Here is a 20,837-nt window from a genome sequence, read left to right as displayed (position 1 = left end):
CTTATATCTCAAGGTACCACTGTATCGACTTTTGGCCCATTCGATGTATATGTGACTTTTGACACATAATAATGTATAAACAAATAGTAGACAGTACTATATAACACTGAGTCGGTTGACTGAGTCCCATGCAAAACCACAAACTACTGTCAAAAATAAATATGCAAATGAATAAGAAATGAGCCAAATGTTTGTGTTTTCAGATGAGTAGGAAAATTGGCGCTCCGTAAGAGAAAACGGGCAGAACAAATCAGAAAATGACTGGTAATTGATGTCTGCATGCACTCTAAAAGGCCCTACTGGCACACTCAGATGTATTCATGGCGTTTGTGCAACTCAGTGGGCATCATCGCCGCCGTGTGGGGGCTTGCCATCGTGCGGCTTCCCCACGGCCCCCCCGGGCAGCCAGGGGGATACGGAGTGCGAGGTGGTCTGCTTGGCCATGCTGTAGTGGCTAATCACTGTGTAGAAGCGGCCCCTGGCGTTGGCGTCTTGTGCGGCGTAGTAGGCCTCCAGCGAGGCTGGAATGCAGCGCTTGTGCTGTGACCAAAACAAAATGTACACTTTGCTTACAGACTATCCACAACCAAAATTCGAGCTTCTGTCTTACAAAACAGATGTGGAAAAACTGTGTTCTCACACACTCAGACCATTGCCAAATTCTGTTTGATGTTCAGACCGACCAAGAGTTCTAAGTCCGCCTATCCCAAAACACCTTCCGGTAAATTTAATGTAAAAATGAGAAATGTAAGGACATTAACCTCATCTTTTCTTTAATTTTATGCTATAAAAGTGGGAATTTTCTGATATGTCGTTAAAGGTCTCAGCCTATGAAATGAAACGATATGTATATAAAACATGTAATAAAAAACAAGCAATAAAACGACTTTAATCCCGTAGTATTACAATGAATGACTTAATTTGTGTAATATTCTGATTTTAATCTCTTAATATCACAGTTTTTACTCATAATGTTACAATGTATGACTTGTTTCTCATCATATTGAGATTTTCCAAATTCTCTTAGTCGTATTATTCGCGAGTTGAGAAAAAAAATACAACCAGTCTGTTCACAGAGATTTGGCCACCATTGTCACCAGATTAATCAGAAAAATTTCTGTCACTTTGAGCCTAGTATGTCCTCACCGTGAACAGCCAAGAAGCAGTGGATATGTATTTTCTCGGCTCCCAAAATATATTGATGATAATAAACAGGAAAAAAATCCTAGGTTTATTTTTCTGAAGGAAATATAGGTGAAGTGAACTTGTTAGTGAAAATTGAACTCTTTTGGCTGAATTGTCTCTTTAACAAAATGAAGGAGAATGGGTCATATCTATCTTACGGTAAAATTCGGCTATAATGTGGAACTATACATTGATAACTTATGAGTACGGGTATTTCTGGGTGGGTGCACATTTGTCAGTTTGATACCCAAGAGCAGATAATGATACCTGAGAAACATGCAATAAGAGTTAGAGGAGAGGCTTCAAAATAGCTTTTAGATTCCAGCTTTCAGTGTCTGAACATCAAGGTGACCCAAAAACTTTGCACAATAGAACAACAAGTGTCCAAAGGAGTAGAATGCTAATGACCCACCATTTTTTTCCTAAATTACAATCTATTCCTTTTTTTGGCCTATAAGTCCATAGTAGTATCATTTTTTTGCAGTGAGAAAAAGATTATACACTATAAATACTGTATTAGAAGCCATGTTGGATATCAATGATGACATTTGTTTAAGTCAGGGGTGCTAAATATGTCGATCTACCAGTCGATCACAATTGGTAGATTGCCTGAGAGTAAGATTTGATCTAGATTTTAGACTGTTAGTTTCGTTTGGGCCTAAATAATGTCTTGTTTGTACTGCGATGTCGCAATGTGCCCACCGCAATACCTCGATTATCACGGTTAATGGGGGGTCGGACCCCCCACGAAAAGTGAAAATCCGTGAAGTAGGGTCACCCCTGTTAAAAAAAAGAAAATGTATATATACTACATTAATATACATTTTTTCTTCACTGATGAGTCCTAGTAGCAAGAGTGGCTTCTGGTTACAAGTTTCAACGTAAATTTTCAATTTTTCCTGAATTAATTAAAATGATAATAAAAAAAATACAAAAATAAAAGAATAAAAAAATAAGCCGCCTCATGGTGTAGAGGTTCACTCGCCTGACTTCGTTGCGGGCAGACGTGGACTCGATTCCCGCAGGCAATGGTATGATTGGGAGTGCGGATGGTCATTTGTCTCTCTGTGTGCCTTACTGGCAACCAGTCTAGGTTGTAGTCTACCTTTCGCCCGAAGACAGCTGGGTTAGGCTCCAGCAACCCCTGCAACTCTTTTGAGGATAGGCGGGATGGAAAATGAATGAATGAATGAATAAAGAGATAAAAAATTAAATAATATATCCCCAAAAAATTGCCATATGAGGATGCAGCGATAACCGGAGCACAAAGTAGCAAGGTATCTCTGTTCTCTCACATTTTGAACATGCATGACTCATTCATCTTCCATACCGTCCATCCTCGAAAGGGTTGCGGGGATTGCTGGAGCCTAACCCAACTGTCTTCAGGCAAAAGGCAGACTACAAGTTAGACTGGTCACCAGTCAGTTGTAGGGAACACAGAGAGACAGAAAACCACTCACACTGCCACCGAATAGGAATCAAACCCAGACTGCCCACACCAAAGTCAGGCGGGACTTGTTAGGCGTTTTTTTTATGTTGAACAGATAAATTTACTAACCGCAACTATGCTTCAATTCAGCACCCTTTGTTGGTAAGGAGGCACATCTTAGCTGCCCTCCCTCCAAACTCAGTGCCGAGTGAATACCCCCAAAAGATTGATTCCTTGAAATGTAGATCTTGGAGCAAAAATAGTGAGCACCCTGGCCTAAGAGGAGTTGCCACAACCATTTTGTAAAAAAGTACTAATTTTATCTACATAATGTATTCCGATTCCGCACGGTCACCTGAAAGAGACTATATATGAATGTAAATGTTTATTATTAGTATTTCTTGTACCTTGTAGAGGAATCCATCTGGGCAGGCGTGGTCATAGGTGAAGGCTTTGTAAACCACCAGGAACACAATGCAGGCAAGGAAGGCTAAGGCCAAGATAATCAGGATGGTGACCTGCAGGAAGCGCAAATACCACTCAGGTCAACAACAGTGGTGTGTTTTATTTTCTAGAAGAGCATGAGTGGGAAAACTATTCCACAGAGCCACAGTGGGTGAGGGTTTGTATCCCAATCCGTCAAGAGAACACCTTTCCACCAATCCGGTGTTCTGCAAGTGCAATCATGGGATTGCAGTCAGGTGCTTCTTGATTCTGCAGAAACTACAATGGTTAAATTGTCCGTACTAGACCAGTTAGATTAAAACTTTCACCCACTGTGACCCTTGAGGACCAGTTTGCCCACCACAATTGAAGGTAAGTGGTCGTGAAATCTTTCTAGTTTACAGTTGGAATATTACCAAAGATTCCATCCCTTTTTTAATGTTGAATTTATTGAAAGGATTTTTACCTATTTTAGGTCATTCAAAAAAACATTATACATTATCTCAAGTTATTACATTTAATGGAATACATTATGTGAATTTTAATATAGTATGAAACGACTTGATCGTTCATAATGGATATATTGAACACATTTGAACTTTTAGAACACTCAATCATACCGAAAAGGACTAAAAACTTATTTAGGGGACATTTGAACCTTTTTACCTTTTATTTTTAATGGTTTGATTAAAAACTATTATTATCATGTTTTATTGATATTATAAAAATTATTTTAAATATATTAAATAGATTTTTGTGCCAATATGTAGTAAGACTTTCACTATTTTGTAAAATAAATACATAGTTGTTCCTAACCAAACTACTCTAATGGAAAAGTATTAGTCTTGTATACATTTTAAAATACACTGATCAGTTATTGGACTTATATCTGTTTTAAATGCTTGTTTTAAAAATATTCCCCCAAAGTTAAATATCACGGAAATATAAATGCAATATATTCACTTAATACTAATTATAAAGCATCACAATCCCTTTTGAACAAAGTAATGTTGTTTATACTTCTGTATCAAAAGAACAGTAGTATAATAATACATTATGTATAGTATACACATTTGACAATAGACTTATTCAAACAAATGTGTGCTTTTTGCAATTGTCTGGCAGACTGGACATGTTGTTGTGGAGATTAACATAAAAAAGGGTTTCCTGTCATCTTGACACTTTGATTGGACGCCTGTGAAATTGCATTTAAATTTGAATTATGAAAATGAGGCATGGAAGGCTATCTGTGCTTAAAACCCATACTATCTGCCAACGTATGACAGCTGTATGTGTGTTGTGTCATAATTGTGTACGTGTGTCATTACATCAGTGTGCACACATCTGTCTTAGAAAATAAATAAACTAAAGTTGCCATTCCGATAAATTGTAATTTCCTGCCTCCCACGCTCCCATGTTTGGACGTTCTGATTGGCTGCTCCAACAATCTTGTCATAATAATTAGGCACGCAGCACATGCTCAAAGTCCCTCAGTGTTATGCCAACTGATGCTCGCACGCGGCCACCATTCTACTTCACTCTTCGGACTTTAAACACAAATTTTGTGAGTCTCTGTATCAAACAATGGGTTTTAACTTTTTCTTTGGCATTTGGCTTGAGTTTCGCTTTTTTTATATACTCAATCTTTGTTCAGCCATTTATGTTTTCAAAAGAGCATGCAACAACACATTTACATTTGCTGAAATTCATTTCTAGTGGATATAAAAAAAATATTCAGGTTCAAATCAAAGGCTTTTCGGATATCAAAAACTAAACTAACATACTTTTACCCCCATGGATATGATGATTTGACTGGACAACTCTATTAAATATGTGCTAAATGTCAACTTGCAATGATCTCATATAATCTCATGATTTGTTTCCAAAATATTGTTTACTATCATTTTAAAGTCAGTTATAGTAGTATTTCAAATCCAGGTCACTGTGTGGAGTTTGCATGTTCTCCCGGGCCTGCATGGGTTTCCTCCGGGTACTACGGTTTCCTCCCAAATTCCCAAAACATGCATGGTAGGCTGATTGCACACTCTAAGTTGCCCCTAGGTATGAGTGTGAGTGTGCATAGTGGTCCGTCTCCTTGTGCCCCGCGATCGGCTGGCCACCGTTACAGTGCCCCCCGCCTCTTGCCCGGAGTTAGTTGGGATAGGCTCCAGCACTAATCCACCCCCCGCCCCCAGCGACCCTAATGATGATAAAGCGTTTCAGAAAATGAGATGAGATGGTTGTTACTTTCGCTTTTATCTTGGACTGTGCAGGTGTACTAAACAATGCAGCTTTTTTTCCATTGATAAATAGTCACGTGCTTTCTAACCTTCCTGCGTCCTCAGCTGTCAGTCCTGATGAAAGCCAATACCCACTCATTTTCCACCAGGAATTGACTGGCCATGTAGGGGGCCGAGCTACCGCCCTCCAAAAAATCCCCGCAAAGACCCCATCACTCTTTAAAGATCAGCAGGTGGGGATTTTGTTGGGGGGTGTTAACTTTATAGTACAAATCCAGTGCTGGATAATATCAAGGTGAGACTGGAGCCCCTTTCAAGCTGTTTGTCACAAAACTATCCTGTCAACCGATTTTGGTTCTAAAAGGGTGCAAATTGTGGAAATGAGAAGAAAATGTAATGTGGAGTATCTATGTAACAGCAAACGCATCATGCAAAAACAATTTTTAATTACCACAAGCAACTTTTCATTACAGCAAGCAGGGGGCCCGGCTTAGCCTTCTTGTTTAGAAACAAAAGACAATTGTTGCGCTAATTAAAAAGATATCTTTTGAAAAATGGGTGTTTAACAAATAAATGATTGAGTTCACACACTGAGAGAAGGTGAAGAAATTCTGTCACTCGTCTATTAGAATCCGAGAGCTATTTCTGGACACCATAAAAAATTTCAACCCTCTACATTGCACATTTTGGACAAACGTAGCGAGAGAATCTTAACATACACAAACACACACTCATAAATCACGCTTTATAAGGATTATAGATGAACTCATCAATTTACAATATAGCACCAGCAGAATTATTAAAGCTTTTATGCATGAATTATGTTTTCAGTCAATTCATTGGGAAATGCTCCAGCAGCCATGTGACTTTTGTGAGGATACATACAGAAGATGAATTAATTAATATAGGACAGAGGTTTCAAATTTCAGGGCCAGTTGCTCGTTACAGCCCTCAGAATAATATTTTGTGGCCCCCATTTGACAACTAATTGAAGTATTAGTGTTTAAAAAGTGCAATACAAAAAAACCCAGTTTGCTGGCGACTAGTTTAAAATGTCTTTTTGTGGCAAACTAAAAGAAAAACATTGGAATTGGGGTTAACAAACGCATAATAAATTAAAGATTACCGTATTTTCACGACTATAAGGCGCACCGCATTATAAGGCGCAACCTCAATGAATGACATTTTTTCCATATATAGGGCACACTGTATTATAAGGCGCACTGTCTATTTTGGAGAAAATTTAAGACTTTGAAGTGCGCCTTATAGTCGTGAAAATACGGTAATTGCTATTGACTTCCAGGTGTGAAGCACTCACTACACAGTCACCTCTAGAGCCAGCAATTGTTGATGTTTTGAGATTTTTTGGAATAAAATCTTGCAGTGGGGGAGGAGCTATATGATGGAAGATGTTGTAAACTAAGATGGCATCTGCATATTTAACAGTATTGTTTCAGTTCAGACGTTTGTGTTTTTTTAATATCCGAGAGTGGTGGTTTTTCGTTTTTGGTTTTTTGTATTTTCCATATATATGGCACACTGGATTATAAGGCGCACTGTGTATTATGGAGAAAATTTAAGACTTTTAAGTGCGCCTTATAGTCGTGAAAATACGGTACATGATGGAGGAAAAACATTTTTTCATAGTCATGACATGATGATAAAACAGTAAAATCCAATATTTAGTTCTCAGAAATATACAGTGGGTGTCTCTCCACAAATTACAACAGGATCATTTTTTTGTAAACGCTTACCAAGGAGAAAGACTGTAAAAGCCTCCCATTTTCTAAGTAACATTATTAATTCCCCCCGCAGATCTCATCACAAATGTTCTTCCTTTCTCTCCCAAACGTAATTTAGATTTGCTCCCGGATACGGACCATATGTGGCATCTCTCAAACATGGACAATTTGGTTGACATGGAGACGGTCGTGCCGCAACTACAGCCAATGACGCTAGTTGATACTCTGACGACATGCACCGAGAAGCAACTCTTTGGCTCATTTCAATTCGGCTAAGGTGCTAATGTTTCAATCAAAATGCTTTGGGGCTTTGTGGAAAGCGTCGGGTGACCTTTATGCTCACGCTGTGTGTGTGTGTGTGTGTGCGGGCGTGTCGAGGTGATTTCTCTCCAGACACCATAATTATATAGAAAGGTCACTCAAAGTGCACTCAAGTCATCAAATATGATCAAACGTGTACTCAAAAAAAAAAAAAAGCCAGGGACACATTTAGTTATTTTGAAGATGGTGACATGTACTTGTTTTATCAATTTGGTGGCATAAAATTAATAAATAAATTAAAACGGATGCAAGGAACGAAATTAAGGAACAAAAAATTGGGTTTTTAAAATGCATTAATTTTGAATTATTGACCTAATTAATGGCTGCTATTGAGAGTGAGAGATGTCTAATATATTTTGAGAGGGGCAAATTACATTGGACATCTATTGATGTCAATGGCAATGAAACATGATTCCTTTAATATTCCCCAGTGAAATGCATTTTGTGTCCACTGTGCACTAAATGAGTTAATGGCCACAAGCAACAAAAAAATCTTGAGGTTTAAGAATAGTGTAAAATGTTATAATAATAGCTCAATGTTTGTGTCAAACCAAATGCTAAAATTCTCCACAATTTCCCACAGTTTTTTGTCAGGTTTTTGACCCACAAGGTGAACGTTTAGCGCATCGGCCTCACAGTTCTGGGGCCCTGGGTTCGAATCCAGATCAATCCACCTGTGTGAAGTTTCCCCTTTCCCCGGGAAGTCCGGTTTCCTACCACATTCCAAAAACATGCTGGTTGGACACTCTAAATTGCCCCCAGCAATGTGAGTGTGAGCATGACTGGTTGTCTGTAGACATGTGGGCCTATGTCGGCCTGCGATTGGCCGTTAATCTTTAAAAAAAAATTCATAATTTGCTGCAGGCCAATAAAAACCGGGGAACAGGTCACAGTTGGTCTTTTTCTTGCCTCTACTTTATTTGAAATGCAACATTTGATTTATGTGTTTTTCTGTGGGGTAGGGCACTCTGTTTAGAATCATTAAAGACGCTGTGTGACATTACAGGCTGAAAAGTGGATTATAATAATCCAGCAGGGTGGCAGTGACTCCACCAAAGCTTGTGCCTAACGGATGTCAACTGTGCTAATGTATCTTCATTATAATATTCCACTTTACTGCCCATGAAGACTAAACCAAACTGAAGTCAGCGTGACCCGCTGACTTCAGTTTGGTTTAGTGAGAAGCCGAATGGGAATTCATACAAAATCATGAGATTAAGGCAAAATATCTAAATGTGCATTAAAAATCTAATCAACTCAAAAATGATTTTAACCCAGTATAGTCAATCATATCCTATTTCATATATGAATTTAGAGCATTGGGTTATTGTTTACCCCTATATCTAAATGTGCATTAAAAATCCAATCAACTCAAAAATGATTTTAACCCGGTATAGTCAATCATATCCTATTTCATATATGAATTTAGAGCAATGGGTTATTGTTTACCCCTGATAAAAAAATTAAGCAGCATATAAATATTTGAGATTTGAGATATGAACATTGACTTCTTAAATCTACAACTGTAGATTGAAAGTTGTGCAGTGATGTAGTACTTATGTGTGCCCTGCTCAGCCTTTAGTATCTTGCCATCAAATCTGGCCACTTCACTTAATCAGCAGCCAGTTTTTTAACAATATGATGCGCGTGTGATTATGTGCCAGTAAGCGCTGGCCACTGAATGCTGGCTCGACTTGACATGGCACCCAGTACAAGAAAGGGGGTAAAAAGAAAATTGAAGTGGGTAAAAATAGTGATGGAAAAGAGTCTAAGTACTTTGCTAAGACATCCCAGTTTAGAGTCTTTAAATTGTTGTGTGTATGTATCGTAGGGTTCATAGACATATTCAAGTCAAGCCGCGTTAAGTTGACTCCCTCTGAACTTTAAAATATGAACATGAAGGCCTTCGTTGTCGTCCTTTTGGGTTCATGACGTGGTCATTTGTGTTCTAGTTTTGGCATCTGGAATGTGCAATTTACCTGAGTACTGTTGAGTATTATCTGTCTCAGTTCTAAATTATTTTTATTATAATTCCCCATGGTTGTTCATCCCAAGGCAATGTATCTATAAGTTAGATCATTATGATTAGGGCCAGAAGAACATTTGTAGAAAATGACAGTTATTTTTCCCAATACAATGATAGAAGTGTTAGATTTATTCAGTGATTACGCTCATGGTATGAAACTCTTGTCTATAATCCTTATGAAGCGTGATTTATGGGCGTGTGTGTATATTAAGATTCTCTCGCTATGTTTGTCCAAACCATGCAATGTAGAGAATTGATATCCTAATAGATGAGTGATTGAATTTCTTCTTTAAGTGTGTCAACTCAATCTTTTATTTGTTAAACACCCATTTTGCATTTTTTTAAAGTGCAACAATTGTCTTTTGATCTTGTATCTTAATAAATAAATGGCTGAAAATGCTGTTGACTTCAGGCGAAACGCAGACTACACTTTAGACTGGTCGCCAGTCATTCTTTTTAGCCATACTATGTATAATAGCCTCTTTTTTAGATCATTTAAAATAAGACTCTTTGATAGTTGTTGTAACAAACAGGTAAAGCAAAGCAGACCTGTGAGGTAAACAATGCTGCTTGTGACAAAGCGCTGGTATTATGGCATTGACTCTACCTATTTTTCATTTAACTCTTCTGCATTGATATTTTGATTGATACTCATTGATTAGCAACAACGTAACAATGTTGTCAAAAGAATTCAGAGACTTTTTGTACTTTAAAAATGGTGAAGTGGCTAAAAAAGGAACACATTTTCATGTATATTGATTTTTAAATTCGGAGCATGGCTCTAAAGGATTAACATTTAAAAAATGTGAATTAATTATGGCTCTTTCCATCTAAAAGGTTCCTCAATCCAGGTCTGATTGAAACGACACAGAAGGGTTGGGGTGAGTTGGAAGCAGCTGACAGAGGATGGCGGTAGAGAGCTATGGACAATTGAACCCTAGTGGCTGGCTTGACTGGAGGTCACACAACAAAACTATATTTCCTTTTTGTACGATGAACAGGAATGGCGGTTTTTACATTTCTCCTATGGCTCTTTTTTGACACCCTTATGACTGCATGCGTTGCCATATTCCTGCAGTACACAGCGCAGATGAAGAGGGTGGAGCGAGACAAATCAAAGTGTGAAAAGAAAAGAGGAATGTGTTGTGCAAGGTGAGAGAAGAAGCAGGGGATGGATGAGCGAGGGTGCATTAGAGAGCGATTGGGCTTCTCCAACCATCAACACAAACTGCTAAGCTTAGAGGAGAAAGGAGATGTGTAAATATCTCGTTTATGTGCTCGCGCAGAATCAGCTCGTCAGTTGAAGCCAAGCCGGCGGTTCACTTGAGCCCCCCAAAAAGCAAAAGACATCACACAGAATCAAAGCGACTGAGTTGCATTTGTGCTTAACAAAAGCTGAAGGCAGCGTAGCGCGTGCTCTGTTAAGCCGACTGCAACATTTCTGGAAAAGTCTGATAACCACTATGGGCTATGTTCAAGGACGGATAGCAATATTTCATTCAATATTATTCCCATCAAGAGATGCATAAAGTAAGGTCTTACACAGTTTTTGTTCAACAATAACCTTGATAAAGGATCGGGGGAATTATTCAGTTTAGCAACATTGCTTCTGTGTGTGCATTACTCGTGCGTATGTTTTACTGCTTTGTATACAGTGTTCCCTCAGTTATTGCTGTTAATGGGGACGGGACCCCCCGCAATAAGTGCATTTCCGCGAAGTAGGGGTGCCCCTTCAAAAATGCTTAAAGAAATGTGTAACACGTGCACAAAAGCACCACCAAGCAAAAACATCATAGTAGTTCGGATGGAGGATCTTCTGCAGTTTTTTTGCACGTAAGAAACATCGTTATTGGGAGTTGTGAACATTGTTTTTTTTGGGGCGGTGAAGTTGCGCCTGTAAACAGCCATGACGTCATCAATGCGATTCCTGAACTCTCACCATGTTATTGACCATTTCTTTGATGCAATTACTAATTCTTATTGAATATTTAGTTTCCACCTCTTGTAAAATGATGTAATTTATAATTTTAATTTAATATCTTTATTTTTTTTTCCTGAAAAAAATCTGCGAAGCTCTGAGTCCGCGATAGCTGAAGCGCAAAGTAGCGAGGGAACACTGTATATGCAATAAAATTCTTGAGCCAATCAGATTTTGTCGTTTCTTTCATCTTCCACACCACGCATACTCCATGGGTTTGTGAGGGGTTCTGGACCCAAGTTCTTAACCCAAGTGTCTCAGTGAAAGACTGGTCGCCAATCAGGCGTATAGCACACAGAGAGACAAATGACCATCTGCACGTATAATCATACCACCACCAGCGGGAATCGAGTCCACGGCTGTCCACACCAAAGCCAGTTGATTGAAACTCTATACCACGAGGTGGCCTCCAATCAGATTTAAAGATCTCTAAAATCTGTAAACGCACCCATAAAGAGCATTTTTGTATGTCCCTTGTAATAAATTTGAGATCTCCATTAGTTCTAGTTAGCATGTAACATTTTGCACTGACATGTTATAAGAAATCTGTTATAAGAAATGATATAGATTGGTTGACTATTCATATTTTAATGGGCTCAATATTTAATTTTCTTTTGTTTTGTTTGTCAATTTTACACAGGTAGACCAGTCTGAAGTAATATACGGTATATAGAGAATGTCTTGTTTTGTTTTCACAATATAAAATCAAATTTAATGTAAGACTTCCATAAATTCTTTAAATCTAGTAATGAAATAAATGAAAATAAATCGTGCCCAAGAGACTTTTATTTTCATTTGACATCCACTCCCTGTGTTGCTGTGCAAACACCTCGCATTATCTCTTCCCATCGGCTCTCATGGCAGGTTGCCATGGAAGCAGCTTGACTTTGCTGTCATGACAACCTGACTTCCTTCTCATTGGTCTAATCCAACAACAATGAAAGAGAATGAACCATATTGCAGGACGGGAATTATACGATTTGCACACGTGGCAGCGCTTATTTTCGTCCACTCAGCAACAAAGGTTTGATGATGCATGTGTTACCACATTTGGTAATAGTCCCATTTGACATCATTTTCTTTACAATGGATTCATGACCCGTGTTCTTTTGGAACGAATGACTCAGCTCAATTCCTGTAATTACTTTAATCTCATGACTAATAGGATTTTGGAAATTTCACGGTCGTCTCACCTTAAGTCTCTCAGACACGCCGTCGGTAAAGCTGATGGTGAACTCCTCCACTTTGGGAATCTTCACCTTCTTCTTCTCCGTCTGGTACTCGGTGCGAGTTTTCACCACCACCTGCATCGAGAATCACACTTTACTTACTGCAGGATAAATCCAATCTATGAGATGTGTGAAAAATGAGATGTCTTTAGGAGAGAAAAAAACCGACAGCAATCACAAACGTGAACGACCTAAAAAGAGCTATGTGTCAATTTTTCTCAAAAGCAATGCCCATTTCTAGGGTGGGTTTGCAGTTTATTTGATTTTAATGTTCAGGTCAAGCTAGCCACGCCTATTGGTTAAGGATAATGTTTAGGTTGGATTAGAAAAGTGTTTCCCAACTAATGTGCTATAAGCAATGCTGAGGCATGCCACGAGAAATTACCTGCCAAGAAGCCATTCATTGTAATATTCCGAGTCAAATATGCCGAATATTAATTCATTCTTTTTCCATACCACTTATCCTCATAAGTGTCGGAGGGGATGCTGGAGCCTATCGCAGCAAACTATGTGGGGGACGCCCGGTATTGCCGGTCAGCCAATCGCAGGGCACAAGGACACAGACAACCATGCCCAGACTCATACCTAGGGGAAATCTGGAATTCTAGCAGCCTATCCTGCATATTTTTGGGAAACTGGAGTACCCAGAGAAAAGTCTTCGAGAGTCGCTATCCAGTCTGTTTTCCATATCTCCCTCCACTACAGACCTGAATCAAATAATCGAGATCAGTATCAGGCTTCTGGACAGCTTGCTGATGAGTTAATCATTGGATTCAGGTGTGGTAGAAAAAGGAGATATGGAAAACAGATCAGATGGGTGTTATGCTGTATTTTATTAGACCGGAGGTCGTTGATAGGCAGGATTCTGTAAGTGTCTGCGTCCGTCTTGTTGTCGTAAAATTCATGATTGGATGGTCACTAGATGACGAATGTCGCGAGATTGTCGGCACCCTCTGCTGCGTCACTACGGTATCGCATCGACGATCAACAGAACTCTTACATTGCTAGGATTCTGTAAGTGTCTGCGCCCCGTCTGCGTCGTAGAATTCATGAATGGTTCTTTCAATTGGTTCATTTTTAGTGGTTCTTTTTCGGAATTTGGAATCTTACTCAATCACGGGAGTACAAAAATATATTTTTAGTATTGCAGATTTACAAAAAATAGTTACAAAAATATTTGTCTACGTAATTCTACGAGATTTTCCCACACAAAAAAAGCATACGATGAAAATAGTCACAAAAATACATTAAAAAAGCCTGATTGACCGCCTCTGGTCGATTATGCTTACTATGTTACCTTTATCATTATACTTAAGGTATTCAACAGAACAAACCTGGGATTTGAATTCATCTACGTGCAGGCAACACCCTAGCGGAATGTGCAATCCAGCCTTTGGATTCATACAGTATCTCAGAAATACCACGTGTGATCAATTTTAAAGATTTTCCCCTCAAAGTAAGACATTTGCACACCCTATTAGAACACTGAATATGGCCATTTTAAGGGGCAGTTTATATGTGAGAAAATACGGTATTCCAAGCACCCTTGGTGAATAAAATGCTTTAAAATAACAAGTATACTTGTCTGCCTAAATCTTGATCTATGATAATCAACATATAGATTTTAAGAGGTCCTTTACAGTGCGGGGTAGCAGATTCAGCAGGGAAGTCCAGTGCTGATAGGCAGACATTTTCTAAACTTGTTTCTCAGATTTCCCACAAGTGTAATCATCATCCTAAAGGAGAACATCTACTTTCGACTGCAGGCTAACAAGGTCATGCAGCCCCAATTTAAGAAGGTTGGCCTGGGAGGAAAGAACAGTGTTGTGTTTTGGCTGCTCAATCGAGGATTGAAGAGAAGCTTGACGGAAAAAATTAGGTGTTGAAACAGGAAAAGGGGGCAGAGTCTCATTTATTGACGTGGACAATAATGGTCAGGGTGAGAAAGAATAGATAGATATGTTATTTTCTTGAAGGGGAAGCAAAATCGAAAGGTATCACTGTTCTTTTTTCCTAATCTTCTCGGAAACAGATTGTCTTTCAAGAATGCTGCAGTAACAACCTCTCGTTGTAAACACCCAAATAGGTTTTTGTTACCATTACATGGAAAACCTAAGAATATCAATACAAAGACTCAAAGACGCTTCATCACAACTTTAACAAAACACTTCCTTATATAATCACACCCTACGTTACATTCATTCCAAAGGTATTACGTCATTGTAACGATCGAGAAGCATCAAATGCTATATTCACTCCCATTTCATTGAATTCTGCCCATCTCCAAAAAAAACATTATAGCTGGAAAATATGATCCGTTCCTGGTAAAGTGAACAAAGTAGACTAAAATGTTACATGTTGTGGCTTACATCCCTCCTTTCTCTAGTTATTGATTTTGTATACATTTGCGCGAACAAGCGTTAGAAATACACTTAGTTTAGAGGGGAAAAAAACAGCATGTGTAAAAAAAAAAATAATAATAATTCTGTGATTTATCTACTGTGACAAGAATCCTGCATTGAAAAATTAGTTTTATGGGAGGAAGAGCAAGCAGTTCATAGTTTTTTTTTTAATTTTATCACGAGAGGGTTGTTTTTTTGATTATTCTTTTCATCAGGCTAGAGTTTTAAGATGTGGTGTGCACTCTGTTCTCCAAATGTAGGCTGCTGGATAAAGACAATGATTAATGAGCAATTCATTAGAGGAGATTAGAAGAGAACGGATGATAGAATAATGAGGTGACAAAAGTGTTGTGATTCTCATTGAGATCACTTTAGTGAGAAAAAAACATTTAAGGCTCACACGAGCATCCCTTTAAGAATTGTTTTTTAATTTTAGTTCTGTTTTTTTACAGCTCTGATGGGATGAAAAATGAGCCACTCATACTATTTTCCAGCATTCTATTATCGTCGCTGTGATTGTTGTTTTTTATCTTCCTTTCCTCTTTCTTTGTTGTTTTTCCTTTCAAAAAAATTTTTTTAGAACGCATCCTGACAAATAATTGATTATGGGCGAAAAACAGAAAGAAAGAATGGAGTTTAAACATAAAACATGATTTAATACACATGCTACCTAATGTAACTAGCCTTGCTGTCACGATTTGACTATGACAGTCACTCTAAATATAAACCATGAATTGAAACCCCTTGGAACTAAACGTTTTTAAATCATAGCTTTAAGAAAACAAACAAAGCTAAAGTGTTTTCCACATTTTGTAAAGGTCAGACTTATTACGACGTGGTGTGTGACTGATTAAGGTTGAAGTTTCTACGATATGTATTAACTAAACGGAGGTGTTAAGAAACTGAAATGTAATTTCAAGAATGGACTTGCTTAGAATTACAATTTCATCCATCTTGACAGCTGTTGTAGTTTTGTGGTGGGAAGGTTGGCCTGAACAAGTAGACATACAAAGGTAGATCGTGACCTTTCATTAGATTCTTACACATCAGCGGGGAAGCGATTTCATACAGAACCTCCGCAGAGTGTGCTAGAAGAAATCATGGAGCAAGTAAGCCAATTAGTTGCTTATATTTGACAGCAACATCCTGGAATTTCACAAGGCAAGAAATGACAGCACTTGCTACCATATTGAATTATGTGGTATAATTTTTTTGGGATATTTATTGTATCCACTAATAAAGTCTCACAATCACGTCAGGAGTTGCTTTCCTGAATTTGGTGCATTGCACTAAGCCACAACCTGTAGTTCTTTTTTATAGAGAAGTTTTGCGTACAGTGTTAACACAAGTCAAGGCTGTTTTTTTTCATTTCAGGGGGAAAAATAACATTCAAAGCACTGTCACATGTACAGTAATCCCTCGATTATCTGGGTTAATGTAGACCAGACATTGGCGAAATAAAGGAAAAAACCCTAAAGTAGGTTCACCCCTAATTTATTTATTTATTTTTTTTACTTCAGTGCTGAGTCCTAAATGCAAGCAGAGGACATGGGAGTGACTTCCGCTTGTCATTTTCAGCATGTATTTTCACATTTGTATGAACTTACTGTATTTTCACGACTATAAGGCGCACCGCATTATGAGGCGCACCCTCAATGAATGACATTTTTCCATATATAAGGCGCACGGTATTATAAGGTGCACTGTATTATAAGGCGCACTGTCTATTTTGGAGAAAATTTAAGACTTTTAAGTGCGCCCTATAGTCGTGAAAATAAGGTAATTGTTATTGACTTCCAGGTATGAAGCACTCACTACACAGTCACCTCTAGAGCCAGCCATTGTTGATGTTTTGGATTTTTTTTGTACAAAATCTTGCAGTGGGGGAGTAGCTATATGATGGAAGATTTTGTAAACTAAGATAGCGTCTGCATATTTAACAGTATTGTTTCATTTCAGGCGTTTGTGTTTTTTTAATACCCGACAGTGGTGGTTTTTCATTTTTGGTTTTCTGTTTTTTCCACATGTAAGACGCACTGGATTATAAGGCGCACTGTCTATTTTGGGGAAAATTTAAGACTTTTAAGTGCGCCATATAGTCGTGAAAATACGGTACTTAAAAAATGTAATTTAAAAAAATTACCCCAGAAAAAAATATGCGATGTTGTGAAGCTGCAATAGTTGAATCCGTGATATCCGAGGGATTACTGTGTTTGGTCAATCATTGACGTAAACAGGGGTATTCAAAATCGAGTCAATGTTGACCAAACGTGTGAGAAGTGAACTGCAAATGTTTCAACATTATTGACATTTTTTACTGCACTAGCAATTTATGTGAACGTTGCGTTGAAATATTCAGATGAAATCAGAGGTAATGTCTGCTGGGAAAATAAAAAAGTGTTGGGCCAAGGCTCGAAAACAAACAAGAGACTGGAAAAAAATGATCAAATCTGCCAATCCTTAACATAGTGAAATAAAAAACATTCATAATGCAAGAAGAGATCACTCTCTAAGGATACGCGTGGCTGGCCGTAAGTCAAAGCATGTATTTGCGTTTGACAGATGTCAGGGGTCTGAATTGATTTTCACACCCAAGGAATGAAAAACAGCCGATGTTCAAAAATGGGAAGAAATTGCATCAATGTGATAAAATGCATGTATGTGATAAAATGGAGAGCTGCTGGAAAGGACAAACTGCATAAGTGATTCAAGATGTGAGGATTTCACGCTCCTTACAAGTTTTGAGAGATAAAAGCCAACTACTGCCCAATTTTTTGCTTTGATTTGCAACCTAGCACTTACCATGCAAGCGCCCTATGGTAGCAGTGCACTTGGCGAAGCTCACATCACAACAAGCAGCAGTTTGGTAGAGAGTGAATATTGCTTTAATAAGAGGCTTCGGGCTATTTCGTACAAGTTGCAGTGTGTTCAAAACAACCGCAAAGCCTAGCCTTTTATTTGAAATAGAACCAAAAAAGAAAAAAAAAGAATTATACAGTAATGAATAGAACAGTGTTAACACTGAGAAACAAATGAGAACACAAAACAAACCCCCAAAAGAACAAAAGTAACACATCTGGACAGACAATAAAGCAATAGTAGCAAGCATATTACCTTCTGCAAAAAATGAATAGCAGCAGGTCCTGAATGACAAATAATAGTCATAAAACGTCACTTGTGCAAAACTACATTTCACTCCCACCAGTGGGCAAATCACGCAAACACACACATACACTAACATATAAGAAGTTAGAGTTCATTAAAACTGTCACACTGTTAAAGATGTCCAGCATTACAAAGCAGTTATTATAGGGCTTTCATACTTTCTGAATTTCAAGCAGGTTTTGCTTACGAATAAAACATTCAAGAACGTTCTTACTCACTTCAGCCAGCTACTTTTCCATACATGACTTGTTTTTACAAATTTTCAATTGCTGATTCCATCCTGATGCTAACATCTCTGCTTGGATGGAATCCAATCTAATACTCGTCTGCCCTAGCTCATGTAGGCCAATGCCATATTAGACAATGCGCGATCACGCACGCCAGTGCTAACCCAGCATTCACCGGACAGGATGAAAAGACCTTTTCTCTGCAGATGTAGGGTATATTGGCAGCCTACATGACCCACTAAAGCTGCCATTGGCATTACAGGCACACACAAACTGGTCGCAGAGCCGATAATATCACTGCATTAAATAAATAAGCTGTATGTACTGGGCCAGTGCATGACAACAATGTTTGAGTGCCACAAATAAAAACTCCATGTCTTGTGATAGCGACTTCATCCAGGCCTCTATTAAAAGTCCCTACTAAGTCATTCAGCTATTTTCTCTTCTGGAATAACATTTTCTTTGCAAAAAACATATGAAATGTCTGTAAACTCTGCTCAAATAGATGGCTGAATATGATTCCTCATTAGGTTAACACGTTCTTTTTCACAGTTGTGGAGACACAACATCGACAAGGTAATATAGCGTGCCAGCTGATAGAGACCTAAATTCAATCAATACCTCAGCTCATTTATAGACTCCCTTTCTCCTATATAAAAACAACACTCTTCACTGCGCCATATATATATATATATATATGTACATATATATATATATATATATATATATATATATATATATATATATATATATATATATATATATATATATATATATATATATATATATATATATATATATGTACATATATATATATGTACATATATATATATATATATATATATATATATATATATATATATATATATATATATATATATATATATATATATATATATATATATATATATATATATATATATATATATATATATATATATATATATATATATATATATATATATATATATATATATATATATATATATATATATATATATATATATATATATATATATATATATATATATATATGTGTGTGTGTGTGTCTGTGTATATATATTTCCTCCTTAAGGTCGCTGGGGGTGCTGGAGCCTATCCCAGCTGACTCTAGGCTAGAGGCAGGGACACCCTAAATCAGTGGTCTACACTCTAGACTAGTCAACAGATGACCATTCCCATTCACAATCATACCGCCACCAGTGGGAATCGAGGCCACACCTGTCTGGACCGAAGTCAAGTGAGTGAACCACCACACCACCAGGAGGTATGTCAAAACAAAAACAATAATTCATACTTTATTGCCACATACATTCTTTTCCTCTTCATTGTGCATTCTTTGGCCAGAGCAAGATTTACTCCGGTGCGACATAGTCGGAAAAAATGTGGCAATAAAGTTTTTCGAATTGGCTATTTTAATTTGGCAAAAAAGACTTCCAACCTGTTTTCTTTACAAAAGTAAAATGTCTCCACTCAAATGAACCTGACATCAAATGAGTTCAAAGACTACACATGAACGCATCTGTCTCTCCAACGAGGTGTTATGAATAAGAACAGAGCGACACAGTAACGTTTGCTTACGTATGATGAGCGACAGTATTTCATACAGGCCGTGTTAAGCAGCTTATGTATGCCCAACAAAGACGTGTTTTCAGTCGGAGGGAGAAAATGACAAAATCTGCAGTGGCTGACAGCCAGCAGAGACGCAGAAGGAAGACGCTTGCTTCTGTTATCTCTTACCCCCTTCTTCAAAAGGGACCAACTAACAAAATTTCTATGGTACATCTTCAGGATTCACTCTTATTGGCTTTGCAATGATATAAACAAAGCAGAAATTGAGTGTGAAATTGTGTGTTTGTGTGTGAAGGTGTGTGTGTGTGTGTTTGTGTCTGTGTGCATACTCGTAGAATGAAGCAAGTATAGTGACTGACAGCTCTGTAAATATCATGTCAAATCACACAAATTGGTGGCCAATGACAGATATTCCGTGTCACATAAACACAGGGTTTCAGACTATTGTCCATAAGGAGGGAAAGCACATTACTAAATAGGCCATTACATTGATCAAAAAATGAACTCTCAAATAAAGACTTTTATAAGGGACACACGCACACACAAACGGAGGATTTTCAAGAACTGTCCATTAAAAGGAAATACAAGCCTCCCGAGCTTTTACAGACCACTGGAAACATTATTTTAGTCAGAAATTAGTCAATAAACCAAACAAAAGGACAACCTTAATTTGTGCTATATTCTTTTATCCTTTTTGAGCAGCTCTACTTCAGGGAGTGAAAATCTGTCCAGAACTGCACCTGTCTAAACCTATTAATCATCCAACACAAATAATTTAAAAACACACACAGACAAATGAACTTTTCTCCAAATTGCAATCAGGAACCCACAATATATTGAAGGAAGTCTTCCTAAAGGTGTTGGAACTCATCCAGTG

At 37.8% G+C, this 20,837-nt stretch overlaps 1 protein-coding gene across 1 annotated transcript in view; it reads right to left on the bottom strand.

Moving 5' to 3' along the window:
* Positions 1-237: 237 nt before the first annotated feature.
* Positions 238-20,837, bottom strand: part of nsg2 (neuronal vesicle trafficking associated 2) — a 23,634-nt gene continuing 3,034 nt past the window's right edge. The window contains exons 3-5 of the mRNA XM_077741366.1: positions 12,559-12,669; positions 3,022-3,132; positions 238-540 (exon numbers count right to left, since the gene is read on the bottom strand). Of these exons, the coding sequence (XP_077597492.1) occupies positions 337-540; positions 3,022-3,132; positions 12,559-12,669 (426 nt within the window). The 3' untranslated portion in view covers positions 238-336. The remainder of the gene's footprint in view (positions 541-3,021; positions 3,133-12,558; positions 12,670-20,837) is intronic.

The sequence above is a fragment of the Stigmatopora nigra genome, chromosome 19, assembly GCF_051989575.1.
Source record: "Stigmatopora nigra isolate UIUO_SnigA chromosome 19, RoL_Snig_1.1, whole genome shotgun sequence".
Lineage (NCBI taxonomy): Eukaryota > Metazoa > Chordata > Actinopteri > Syngnathiformes > Syngnathidae > Stigmatopora > Stigmatopora nigra.
The sequence above is the reverse complement of the archived record's forward strand: the minus strand, read 5'-3'. Positions and strand labels throughout refer to the sequence as shown.